General features: G+C 42.4%; 1 protein-coding gene across 3 annotated transcripts in view; it reads left to right on the plus strand.

Moving 5' to 3' along the window:
• The first annotated feature begins 8,039 nt into the window (after positions 1–8,039).
• The window catches only part of TNFSF13 (TNF superfamily member 13), a 58,635-nt gene continuing 52,196 nt past the window's right edge, over positions 8,040–14,478 (plus strand). Inside the window, exon 1 of one of the 3 annotated variants that reach the window (XM_063449707.1) lies at positions 8,040–8,696. In XM_063449707.1, coding sequence (XP_063305777.1) covers positions 8,514–8,696 — 183 coding nt within the window. In that variant the 5' untranslated portion in view covers positions 8,040–8,513. The remainder of the gene's footprint in view (positions 8,697–14,478) is intronic. The other 2 variants (XM_063449708.1, XM_063449709.1) reach the window with 2 other exon arrangements.

Below are 14,478 nucleotides of genomic sequence, written 5' to 3' on the forward strand. Positions count from 1 at the left end.
TAGGGACTCCTGGGTATTTAAGGGAGGTAAGGAGAGGCTCAGTATGCACGATTTGCCCTTGAGAAAGGCGGTTAGACCGCCGAAACGCGCGTTGGGCAGCCTGATTCACTGTTTCTTGAAACGATCCTGTATTTGGATAGCACTTTTGTCGATTACCTGGACAGCTTGCAGGAAACCCTGCAGTCTTTGAGATTCAATAGAGTGATTACCATGTTTCTGGGTTAGGAGCATTTATGGCGATTTAGCCTTCTGTTTAGCTCTGTTTAGACTCAGCCATTTTCATACTTTCTTTTCCTCTATCTCTTATCTCGCTATCCTTTCGATTTATTTTCCTTTGATTGCATTAGATAGACCAGGGATTTTTTTACCTGGCTACAATTAAGCATATACTCCTTAGGATTATCGGAAGGTATAAGAAAACCAAGAATAGCTTGGAGTAGGAGAATTGAAGGTTCTTTTTCCTTGCTTCTTGATATGAACGAGTTATAAGTAGGTTGTAGCCTTGTGGGAGGTCTTTGTCAGTAACTATGTTTCCTCACTATTGCAATTTTGTTTCAATGCTCTAGCAACAAACTGCATCTATGTGAAGGCTACTGCTGTCCCTACCCCACAAGGCTTTCTGCCGTACTGTCTCGCCACTGTACTACTACAGTCGCATTGTTTCATTTTTTTAGTATTTTTTCTTAAACCCTCACATTTTGGGGTAATATACTAGGTGTGTTAGTGTGTTATTAAGTGTGTTCTATTAAAGTTTTTGTTATTTTTAGTTTTAACTGCTTTGACAGTGTAAATTGGGGGTAGCGGTCGTGAGATTAGAGCTCCGTTTCTCACGGGGAACTTTCCTCACTTCCTTTTCTTTGTTGAATTTCAGTACTGAAGAATCTCTCAGGAAACATTTCTACATACCAAGATTGTCCAACTTGACTCAGGCCATTGTACGCAGATGTGTAACGTGTGCTAAGAATAATGCAAGACAAGGACCAGTAAAGCCACCAGGAGTTCAGTTTATGGGGGGACTCCCCATGTCCGATCTACAAATAGACTTTACAGTGATGCCTAAATCGGGTGGACATCGTTACCTGCTGGTAATTGTGTGCACCTATTCAGGCTGGGTAGAAGCATGTCCTACTCGTACAGAGAAAGCAGGAGAAGTTGTGAGATTCCTGCTACGAGAAATAATACCCCGATATGGACTACCCTGTTCTATAGGATCGGACAATGGTCCAGCTTTTGTTCATCAGTGCCTACAACAACTGACTCATATGCTTGGTATAAAGTGGAGGCTTCATACTGCATATAGACCCCAGAGTTCTGGTAAGGTAGAGAGAATGAATAGAACTATAAAGAACCAGTTGGCTAAAATGTGTCAGGAAACCCAACTTAAGTGGAACGTTCTCTTACCCATAGCTTTATTGCGAATCCGCAGTACCCCTACCAGAAGGATGGGCCTCTCTCCTTTTGAAATCATGTATGGGCGACCACCTCCCGTACTTGGTAACTTAAGGGGGGACTTGAGTCAGTTGGGAGAAGGAATTACCCGGCAGCAGGTTGTAGAGTTGGGTAAGACTATGGAGGAGGTACAGAAATGGGTACAAGATAGATTACCTGTGAATATTTATCCCCCTGTTCATAGTTATCATCCAGGAGACCAAGTGTGGATTAAAGAGTGGAATAATGTACCGTTAGGGCCCAAGTGGAGAGGTCCTTATGTTGTTCTTTTGTCTACCCCTACAGCGATAAAAGTAGCCGAAGTAACTCCGTGGATACATCACTCCAGGGTTAAACCAGCAGCAGTCGATTCTTGGCAAATTACAGTAGATCCAGAGAATCCCTGCAAGATCCGGTTAAAACGCACTACTCAGTCGGAGTAACGAGGAATTATTGTGGATTACAAATTTTATTGTTACAGGTGTGAGTGAGAAGGCCATAATAAAGCCTGTCCGCTTACCAACACATAGTGTATAAGCCAGGAAAGTCTCGAAGGGACACCTGTGAAGACGAGCAGAACTCCATTCCCTGCAGCCCTCACATCCTGGAAGCTGAGGTTCCATCGCACGGACGAAGACTGAGGATGACGGCGAAAGATGTGCTTTTGATTGTGTTTATTTACATGTGTTTTTATATTCAGGAAGGTAGAGGTACCGACACTCCTAGCTGTGAGGTATGCATTAAGACTACGAGAACAGGTAACCATATTTCCCAAACCCTAATTTGGCATTCACAATACGAGTGTAAAGGAGATGTATCGAGATGTAGATACTTAAATATAGATTATAGTGTGTGCCATTTAGGAGTAGGAGAACCTAAGTGCTTCAGTCCGGAGTATCAACCTCGTACAATCTGGTTGACTCTCAGGAATGGAGATCCTCAGGGGACCCTAATTAATAAAACGGTGTTAGAATCCGTACATTCTTCGGGTGTTCTGCTATTTGATGCGTGTAAAGCGATATCGAGTGGTAGAAAGCCGTGGAATGTATGTGGGGATCTTAGATGGGAGAGGACGTATGGGTCTAATGATAAATATATTTGTCCCAGTAGTAAAAATAAATATGTAAGTCCTAGATGCCCAAATAGAGATTATAACTTTTGTCCATATTGGTCTTGTGTGGGGTGGGCAACTTGGGGACAGACAGTAGATAAAGACATGATAGTGACTAAGTTGCCGACTAGCCCTTATTGTAAGTCTATGGAATGCAACCCAGTCCATATACTCATTAATAACCCCGACAAGTTCTTAGATAAGTATGGAAATTTATTTGGGTTTCAAATATACGGGACGGGTTTAGATCCTGGGACATTATTGTTTATAGGAATAGAGACTGATACGGTATCCTCCCAGACTCATCAAGTATACCATTCCTTTTACGAAGAGATGAGTATAGATAATAAGATCCCCCATAATGCTAAAAACCTGTTCATCGATTTAGCTGAAAGTATTGCCGGTAGTCTTAATGTTACCAACTGCTATGTGTGTGGAGGTACTAACATGGGAGACCAATGGCCTTGGGAAGCAAAGGAGGTAATGTCCGGTTCTGAGGCAGTTGACCAATTAATATCTACACAAGCCGATTATCATATGAGTGTTAGAGGTAAATCTGAGTGGAGATTAAAGACCTCCATCATAGGTTATGTTTGCATAGCAAGGAAAGGAATAATGTATAATACTTCTGTAGGAGAATTAACTTGTCTAGGGCAAAAAGCTTATGATGATGATACTAAAAATACAACTTGGTGGTCGGCTTCAAATGTCTCAGAACCATCTAACCCGTTTGCTAGATATGCCAGTTTAAAGGATGTGTGGTTTGATTTATCCATCACATCTACCTGGAGAGCCCCAGCAAATTTGTACTGGATCTGTGGTAAGAAAGCCTATTCGGAGTTGCCACAGGACTGGGAAGGGGCATGTGTGTTGGGTATGCTCAAACCATCCTTCTTCTTGTTACCGATTGAAACAGGTGAGACTTTAGGTGTTAAAGTGTATGATGTGAATCATAGGAAGAAAAGGGGACCCTTAGAGATAGGCACCTGGGAAGATAATGAATGGCCTCCCCAGCGTATCATAGATTATTATGGGCCAGCCACGTGGGCAGAAGATGGTACCTTTGGTTATAGAACCCCAATTTATATGCTCAACCGTATTATAAGATTACAGGCGGTGGTTGAGATTATCACAAATGAGACATCACAAGCGCTCAATCTTCTAGCGAAGCATAACACCAGGATGAGGACAGCAGTCTACCAAAATAGATTAGCCTTGGATTACCTTTTGGCAGTAGAGGGAGGTGTATGTGGGAAGTTTAACCTGAGCAATTGCTGTCTTCAAATAGATGACGAAGGGCAAGCAATAGCTGAGCTTACTAGCCATATGGTTAAACTAGTGCATGTGCCTACTCAGGTATGGAAAGGGTACAATCCAAGTAGTTGGTTTGGTAGCTGGTATGAGTGGTTTGGAGGGCTTAAGGCAGTGGTAGGTGGAGTCCTACTGATTTTACTGTTGTGTCTACTCCTACCGTGTCTTATACCCTTAGTAGTTAGGTCTGTGCAAAGCCTGATAGGAAGTATAGCAGAGAGGAAGGCTGCTGCACAGATAATGGCGATATATAAGTATAAGGCTCTAGATCAGGGAGAACCAATGCAAGAAGATGAATGTTGAAGATTCACATCATAAGATAAGTCTGGTCTGGTTCATGGTAACCTGAGGTATATGCAAACCAAGGTTAAGTGATGCCTCAAGTAATTGTGAAATATCAGAGGCATCAAAGGGGGGAATGTGATGTAATTCCAGTAAAATACAAGTTTAGCAGGCTAAGATTGCCACAAGGCATATGTATGTATATGTGTTTGTAGTATCAGTTAGTTAATAACACGTAGCTAAGATACTGTCATCACTGTACTGACCAGGTGCAGGAATGTAAGAACTGGAATTACGCGTCCCTCTCCTTTGTATCAGATGAGCCACGTGGTTAGACCGGATGGATGAGTTTAGACTCTATTTATTAAATAGGTTAAGGGTATGTGTGGGTGTAGTTAATTGTGGGAGGAGCTACAGTGCTATATAAGGAATGTACTCTATGTATTCAGTACTCAGACTTTGCTGTATTTTGGTGACGCTAGTCCCTCTGAGTCCCGATCGGTGATCCAATAAAGAATCTCTTCCTTCCTGAAGAAACCTGTGTCCATCTCTCTGTGCTTGGCTTCCGTCAGTTTCTCCGGTATCAATATGTTTTACAGCCATAAAACACTCACGTTTATATCCAGTAATATCTCATGACTACAACAATACCTGCCAAGTCTACGTTTTATGTTGTTTTAAAAAGTTACAGGGTCATACATAAGACTTGCCTATTTCTGTTTTTACACTCTGACATTTGCCACATTGGTTATGTTGCCTTTGAAACCATATGGAAGCCCAGAAATGAAAATTAACCCCATCATGACATACCATTTGAAAATAAAGACAACCCAGGGTATTCCAAATGGGTTATGTCCAGTCTTTTTTAGTAGCCACTTAGTCACGAACCCTGGCCAAAGTTAGCGATCATGTTTGTGTTTTTTACATTTTTTTTACACAAAAACTGCACTTTACTGACTCCGGGATTTATAAATCAAGATGAGGGAGGTTTTGAAAAAGGTTTGGAACTTTATTTGCATAGATGTCATCTGTGAGAATCTACTAAGGTACAAATAAACACTCTCAAAAAGAGTTTAAAAACGTTGAGGAACTGCAAAAATGCCATGTGTATGTTTTGCATTTGCTTCTTCATTTTTAGTATTACATAGCTACATAGCTGAAAAGAGACTTGCGTCCATCGAGTTCAGCCTTCCTCGCATTGTTTTTTGCTGTTGATCCAAAAGAAGACACGAGGTAGTTCTTGTATCAAACAACGGCCACTTTGTTTCATGAACAGTATTTGGGGAACAATGCCTTTGGCAGGGTCTCACATCTTCTATAATGAATAAAACGTTTTGTTCCAGTCATAAACTATATCGAAATCTTATTTGTGCTGGGAGGAAAAAAAACGTTTTATTTTTGGAACTTCCTTATTGTAAGTAAATATGGAAGGAATTCATCTAATCTGGTAATAAAGTGACATGTGGATTTAAAGATACGTCAGTGTATTAAACGCCTGGGACTCACAGTGAGGTAAACTGGCCATGCACACAGTCACTCTATGCCATACCTCCTCTATTAGAAGATGTGCATGCAGGACAGGAAGGGCAGTAAGTGACAGGTGTGTGTCAGTCTGTCCAAGCTTGCCAGAAGCCATGTGGGATGGAATGGCTAGAGCGTTCTCCCATGTTTCGCTGCAGTAGTTGGAGAGAACTTAGAGGGACACTGTAGGCACCATTACCACTTCAAATGTTTGACATGGTTATGGCGTCAGGAGAGCGCAGACTCCAGGCACTATATGCTGAAGCAGTTATGGTGCCTACAGTGTTCCTTTAAATATGTGTCTGGTCCTGACAGTATCTTGAATTGCAGCCAGAGCTGAGTCCCTGTGGTGGTTGAAGCTGTGTGTGCATGAATAGCTGTTACATAGCGGACCATGTGAAGCAGGGACTATCTGCCAATATATACCTCACTTAAAGGGATACTATAGTCTCCAGTACCCATACAGCTTATTGTAGTTGTTCTGGTGTGCATAGGCTGTCCCTGCAGGATTTTTAATGTAAACAGACTTTTCAGAGAAACAGCCACTAGAGGTGCTTTCTAGTCCAGTGCTGAACATTACGTTCAGCATCTTCACGCTCTGCATGGAGTCAGAGAACGTTCCCCGTAGAGATGCATTGGTTAAACAGTGTGTGTGTCATTGGTTAAACAGTGTGTGTGTCATTGGTTAAACAGTGTGTGTGTCAATGACTGTGCATCTGTCAGTTAGTGTATGTCAGTATCAAACTGGCAAAAAAAAGTATAATTCACTGTTTAGTATTCATTGGGGGTATATCTTTAAAGAGCGTGCAACATTTGCACTTCTTATGAACTCCAACCTTATCAAGCCCTTCCCTTTTTTTTCTGGAAAAGACTAACAGTTTCTTCATGGGAAATAGCCTAAGACTGACGCGTTCCATCCAAGAATGCTGCACTGCGCATGCACACTGCACAGCGTTTAGATCTTAGGTCGGAGAAAGATGTATGCAGGGTGAGGTAGGTGCCCTCAGGGGAGCGAGCGGAAGGAGGAAGCACACAGTATTTCACTATTTCATTAGAAAAGTGCTGATTCCTCATAAACTGGGGTTAAAGACAGATACTCCTTATCCATAAAGCATGTCCGCAAGCCTCAATGCTTTATGGGTATTCAGTGGTCGTTTAACATGCAAAATATATTCATAGTTATTCACTATCGAGGGAATTGTTGAGAATTTTACATTTACATTGTTTTCATTTTGGCGATTGTACTCAAAAACGACTCACTTAGAATTCCTGACAATTTCCTGACAATTAAATGTCATGTTTAGCTCTACGAATAAATAACACAATATACCCATTTAAATGGACATGAGATTTTTACATGGCAAATTGAAATAACACATGAAGACTGGTTGGTGTAAAACTGACGTGTATTTCTTCTTAGTATTATTATCATCTATAAAGTGCCAACAGATTCCACAGGTCTGGGTGGACTGACAGACACGTATTTGTAACCAGATGAGTTGGACACACAGGGACAGAGGGATTGAGGGCCTGCTCAATGAGCTTACATGCTAGAGGGAGTGGGGTATAGTGACACAAAAAGGTAAGGGGAGAAAAATCAATACAGTATGAAACTACAATCTACTGACAGGCAATTAGGTACGTGACATACTAAAAGCAGGAGTACCTGCAGAAAATCCAGGTGGAGGCACAGCCAAAATCTACACCATTTAAATCAAAGTTTAACCCCTTAATGACACATGACGGAAATATTCTGTCATGATTCCCTTTTATTCCAGAAGTTGTGTCCTTAAGAGGTTAAAGGATTTTTTTAATTTTTTTTTTTAGGGGGGGAGATGCATTTGCCCACCTTTGTCCAATCCTGACAATGTCCATCTGAAAGTGAAGGATTAGATTATAACAAATTGTACTGATGTGTACATAGGTGAAAGTTGCAGACGGTAGTTAGAGACACTTGTTCCAAGAGCTGACACTCTGCCGGTAAATATACAGTTTATCTAGGAGTTGACTGGGTACTCACCCTGCAGATCTATTCAGATGAATAATTCGAGCAGGACTGGGTCCATTTCTCTCACACACAGTCAGTTGGCACAGGAGAGGCCGTGGGTTTTTCCCCATCACGTTGACCAATTTATATGCAAATATCCTTCCTGGTTCTATGTTCTTCCAAATCCTTTTAATTCGCCAGAATCTCCGAATGCTGATTAACTCCCTGGCTGATATCACCAAATGTGAGATAATCAGTAAATTACAGACAACTACTATACTTCCCCAAGGTGTCTGCGTGACACTCCTGATATTATTCCATTCTTTAAACTGCTCCCTCCAATAACCTCCCTAGGTCATCTTTTTCAATATATCTTACAATAATTCCTTCCTTTTTAACTTTCTCTCTCTCTGCACACTTTCACCATCTTACCGTAGCAAATCCCTCTCTTGCAGCACACTTTCAGTTTCATTTTTCTAATTTTAATACATTATTTTTTTCTCTTTCCATTTCTGAACCCAGCTCAGGATTCCCCGAATTCTATTCCAGATTTCTCTCTCTCTTCTCCACAACCTTCACTGTCCCATCAGACGTAGGTTTTGTCTCTCCGAAAACTCAGCAGATGAATCCTTTGCTCGGTGTTTTTCAAACCTGCCTACATATCTCTTGACCCGAGGACCTACTGGGACACCAATTGCACTTTGCGAGCTCAGTTCCTCTCTCTCTCCATAGATTCTCCTAACGTATTTTTATTTTCTTGATCTCACGATGATGCAATAATCCTATAATCTCCAAGGCACTGTCACGCCTTCTATCTCACTCTCTTCCTCTCTCTTTTTTCCCCAAATTAAAAAAGCAGAAGAGGGAGACAGAATGTCCCATGTGTTAGCCGTAAATGGGCCGGTAAAGATGGCACGAGGACTATGGGGGGGAACAGGGTCCTGGCTGGGAGTTATTTTTTGCCTTATTGTTCTGGTATGTCAGTCATTCCACCTTTCAAACCTGCGGAGGGAACTCTCAGAAATTCAAAAAAGAAAAGAAGACATCAGAGTGGAGGTGAGTGATCCGACACAGACTGGATACCCATAAGGAGGGCAGTGACCTCTGGACGATGAAATGTTTAAGAGTAAGGGACATTGTAATGGGCTAGACAGTCACACCATGTGAGAGCTACTAATAGTGACATGCTTATTGTGTTAAATGTAAAGTGACTTCATGACAATGATATGTGTAATGGAAATGTGTTTAAACGTAAAAACCATCACGTTTGGTGTATTAAAGGGACAGTGACCTAATGACAGTGACATGTTTAATGGCTTAAAGGGACAGTCCATGTAAAGTGACCCTATGACAGTGACATGTTTAATGGGTTAAAGGGACAGCCCCACGTAAAGTGATCTAATGACAGTGACATGTTTAATGGGTTAAAGGGACAGTCCATGTAAAGTGATCTAATGACAGTGACATGTTTAATGGCTTAAAGGGACAGTCCATGTAAAGTGATCTAATGACAGTGACATGTTTAATGGCTTAAAGGGACAGTCCCATGTAAAGTGATCTAATGACAGTGACATGTTTAATGGCTTAAAGGGACAGTCCCATGTAAAGTGATCTAATGACAGTGACATGTTTAATGGGTTAAAGGGACAGTCCCATGTAAAGTGATCTAATGACAGTGACATGTTTAATGGCTTAAAGGGACAGTCCATGTAAAGTGATCTAATGACAGTGACATGTTTAATGGCTTAAAGGGACAGTCCCATGTAAAGTGATCTAATGACAGTGACATGTTTAATGGCTTAAAGGGACAGTCCCATGTAAAGTGATCTAATGACAGTGACATGTTTAATGGGTTAAAGGGACAGTCCCATGTAAAGTGATCTAATGACAGTGACATGTTTAATGGGTTAAAGGGGCAGTCCCATGTAAAGTGATCTAATGACAGTGACATGTTTAATGGGTTAAAGAGACAGTCCCATGTAAATTGAACTAATGACAGTGACATGTTTAATGGGTTAAAGGGACAGTCCCATGTAAAGTGACCTAATGACAGTGACATGTTTAATGGGTTAAAGAGACAGTCCCATGTAAATTGAACTAATGACAGTGACATTTTTAATGGGTTAAAGGGACAGTCCCATGTAAAGTGATCTAATGACAGTGACATGTTTAATGGGTTAAAGGGACAGTCCCATGTAAAGTGATCTAATGACAGTGACATGTTTAATGGCTTAAAGGGACAGTCCCATGTAAAGTGATCTAATGACAGTGACATGTTTAATGGGTTAAAGGGACAGTCCCATGTAAAGTGATCTAATGACAGTGACATGTTTAATGGCTTAAAGGGACAGTCCCATGTAAAGTGACACAATGACAGTGACATGTTTAATGGGTTAAAGAGACAGTCCCATGTAAATTGAACTAATGACAGTGACATTTTTAATGGGTTAAAGGGACAGTCCCATGTAAAGTGATCTAATGACAGTGACATGCTTAATGGGCTAAAGGGACAGTCCCATGTAAAGTGATCTAATGACAGTGACATGTTTAATTGGTTAAAGAGACAGTCCCATGTAAATTGAACTAATGATAGTGACATTTTAAAGGGCTAAAGCCCTTTACAAACACACAGGGGCACCGCATAAGGTTTCCCCGGTGCTATGATCATATGATCATAGCACCGAAAAAATTGCGCTGTGACTCGCTTTCCCCTGCTGGCTTTGCAGGACCAGAGGGGACATCAGAGATCTCCCTCACTGGCCCGGTAGCACTGTAATGCTGGCAGCCGGCAGGGGAGGGAGAGAGGACCCGGGGACCTCTAATCTGCAGTTTCACCGGGTTCTCCTTTTGCGAGTGATCTCTAGCTATTGGAGCTGCTAGAGTTCACTCTCACCACTGGGACCACTAGGGCTTCTCCACCGCACCACCAGGGATTAGTACTGTCCACCCTCCCCGGCAAAGGAAAGAAGGGAGGGGGAATATGAAAATTATTATTATTATTATTATTATTGCAACCTACAAATTTGTTTTGATTTGAGATGCCTTGATAAAATATTGAAATATTAACCCCTTAAGGACCAAACTTCTGGAATAAAAGGGAATCATGACGTGTCAGACATGTCATGTGTCCTTAAGGGGTTAAAGGCACCTTGAAGCTAAGAAATTTGGGAACCACTTGGTTAAAGGGACACAATAATCACCAAAACAACTTTAGCTTAACCCCTTAAGGACAGAGCTTTGAAAGCTTGTCTTTCACTTTATGACAACGGCATTTTTTGCATTTTTTGCTGTTTGCGTTCAACTGCAATTTGCATTCGACTAATTTATTGCACCGACGCATATTACATACCGTTTTTTAAAGGACAGAAAGGGCTTTAATTTGATGTAATATATATACATGCTTACAGAAAAATGCAAAAAAAAACATTTTTTGTTTTTTTTTTACAGTTTTTGCAATAATAATGTGTGCACAATGAGTGCAGGTTAAGGAAAGTAATTAAAAATAAATTCATTTAGTTGTTCTGATTTACAGAATATATAATGTGTCTGGGATTTTAAGTTTTTTTTGGTAGTTACAGGTCACAAAGCACAAGGAGTAAAATAAACTTTTAATGTGGAGCGATTTTAGAATTTGGTATGTTTGTCTTGTAAGCCTAATAGCCATAAAATGTGGTAAAAAATAATTTTGTGCATTTTTTACATACGGATTGCATTTTTGCTGGGCATTTTGTATATTTCATATCTGCCACTAAGTTCAAACCCCCCAAATTATGCTCAGCTAAGTCTTCTGAGTAAAAAGACACCCCCAATGAATGTCTTTGGCACTATTTCGTGAAGCTACAGTGGCATATTGGAGACCAAGCCATATAAGTTTTTACCGAACTTTGAATTTTGACGCTGGGCCCAAACTACCCCACAAAGGCCTACCATTTCTTAAAGTAGACACCCTAGGGCAGGGGTATGCAACCTTTTAGCAGCACTGTGCCGATATAGGATTGTGATGTCCCGTAGCGTGCCGGTCCTATTTTTTTTTTTTTTTTAAATGAGGTGTGTATGCTGCCGTATCCTGCTTGTGTTATTTTTACTGTAATTGCTTTATATCGTTGTATTTGTGCATATATGCAGGGCCATCTTTAATATTGACTGGACCCTGGGCAAAGCATTTTTTTGGGGCCCCCTGGACCCCGTCCCCCCTCCCCAGGCGTGCAATCATGTCCTCCACCTCAACGCAGTGGCGGACCTAAAGTAGAGAGGTGCAAGAATTGTTTTGGGCCTCCCTGTTGCACGAGTGATTAAAAGGTAGATCCCCATCTGTCGTGCAACTCCAGTAATGCATTGACAGCTGGGGCTCTACCATTTACCCATGTTTCCAGGTCTTACCACTAAGAGGTTTTTGTGTGTTCGAATGTAAACAGGTTTTTGTATGGAATATGTTTGTATGTGGTGTTGGCGTGACTGCAAGCATGTATTTGTGTAGTGTTGGTTTTTGAATTCAGGGGTGTATTTACATATAATTTTGGTGTGTAACACAGACATGTGTTTGTACGTAGTGTTGAAATTTGAATGTAGGGGTGTATTTGTGTGTACTGTTAGTGTGTGAATGCTGAGATGTATGCACATATACACGCACACAGAGATATATATATATATATATATACACACTGAAACACACACACAGACATACTGACATACTGACACACACACACAGACATACTGACATACTGACACACACACACAGACATACTGACATACTGACACACACACAGATATACTGACACACAAACATACTGACACACACACACAGACATACTGACAGACATGCTGACACACACACACACTGACATACTGACACACAGATACAGGGCCGGCCTTAGGGGTGTGCGAGCTGTGCGGCCGCACAGGGCGCCATGGAGCAGGGGGCGCCGTGGATTTAAAAAAAAAAAATTATTATTTTTTTTTTTTAAATTTGCAGCGGGGGCGGAGCTTACCGTGCGGCGGGGGCGGAGCTAAAAGCGCCGGAAAACTGCTGCAGGGGAAGCAGGAAGGAGTCCCTGCTTCCCCACCAAACAGTCACCAGGAGCTGCACTGCCTCCACAATGAACTCCACAGGTAACTGTGGGATTGTCAGGTGAGTGTGACTCTCTGCCTGTGTTTATTACTGTCTGTGTGTGTATGACTGTCTGCCTGTGTGTGTCTGTGTGTATGACTGTCTGCCTGTGTGTGTGTGTCTGTGTATGACTATCTGCCCCTTGTGTGTGTGTCTGTGTATGACTGTCTGCCTGTGTGTGTCTGTGTGTGTGTGTATGACTGTCTGCCTCTGTGTGTGTCTGTGTGTATGACTGTCTGCCTCTGTGTGTGTCTGTGTGTATTACTGTCTGCCTCTGTGTGTGTCTGTGTCTGTGTGAATGACTGACTGTCTGCCTGTGTGTGTCGGTGTGTGTGAGACTGTCTGCCTGTGTGTGTCTGTGTGTGTGAGACTGTCTGCCTGTGTGTGTGTGTGTGTGTGTGTGTATATGACTGTCTGCCACTGTGTGTCTGTGTGTATTACTGTCTGCCTCTGTGTGTGTGTCTGTGTGTATGACTGTCTGCCTCTGTGTGTATGACTGTCTGCCTCCGTGTGTATGACTGTCTGCCTCTGTGTGTATGACTGTCTACCTCTGTGTGTGTGATTGTGTGTATGACTGCCTCTGTGTGTATGGCTGTCTGCCTCTGTGTGTCTGTGTGTATGGCTGTCTGCCTGTGTGTGTCTGTGTGTATGACTGTCTGCGTGTTTGTGTGTATTACTGTCTGTGTCTGTGTGTATGACTGACTGTCTGCCTGTGTGTGTGTGTGTGTGTGTGAGACTGTCTGCCTTTGTGTGTCTGTGTGTGTGTTTGGATGTCTTCCTGTGTGTGTGTGTATGGCCGTCTGACTCTGTGTGTGTGTGTGTGTGTCACATACAACCAATACACGCATATCACACACTGTTAATACACCCATTACAAATATCACACATAGCATACATATCACACACAGTCATCACACCTACTATCACATACACAGACAACACAAACATTACAGCATACATGGATGACGGGGGGGGGGAGGGGGGGCGCTGTGAAGATTTTTCGCACAGGGCGTCAAAATGCCTAAGGCCGGCCCTGCACAGATATACCGACACAGACATACTAACACACACACTGACAGACATACTGACACAGACATACACACACACACACACACACACAGATATACTGACACACACAAAAATTACACTTTTAAACCCACCCTCCAGTTTCCTACCTTTCCTGCTGGTGGCTGAAGGTGTTGGGAGTTGGGGTCTGGCTCTCTCGGCCAGCCCCCCTCCACTCTGCCTACTCTGCTTTCCCGCGCGCTCCTCTCTTTGTGGGAGGAAGTGATGCACGGCCGTCACTTCCTCCCAGCCTGTTGCCAAAAAGCAAGGGGCCTGCTCGCGCTGTTAAAGCGCCTCAGTGCGCCACCGGGACCCTGCTGACAGAAGCCCACCGGGTGCACGGGCCATCTGGTGGGCCTCCTTAGTGTGCGGATTACCAGCCGGGGGTTAGAAATAGTTGAGGCCAGCGGGGCTCACGGTGCAGCTGCCCAGTTTGCCCCACGTTAAAGACGGCCCTGCGTATATTAGCTATTATATTGTATATGTTCATGAGTAGTTTATGGTATTGTGTATGATACATATGAATCTGAGTTGTGTATGGGGGCTGCTTGTGGAATTGTATGAATGGATATGTCACATTGTGTGTTTGGTAGTGTGTGTGTGGGGGCTGTTTGAGGTATTGCATGTGAGAGACTGCATGTGGGGTTGTGTGCATGTATGTGGATT

The sequence above is a fragment of the Pelobates fuscus genome, chromosome 3, assembly GCF_036172605.1.
Source record: "Pelobates fuscus isolate aPelFus1 chromosome 3, aPelFus1.pri, whole genome shotgun sequence".
NCBI classification, from domain to species: Eukaryota; Metazoa; Chordata; class Amphibia; order Anura; family Pelobatidae; genus Pelobates; species Pelobates fuscus.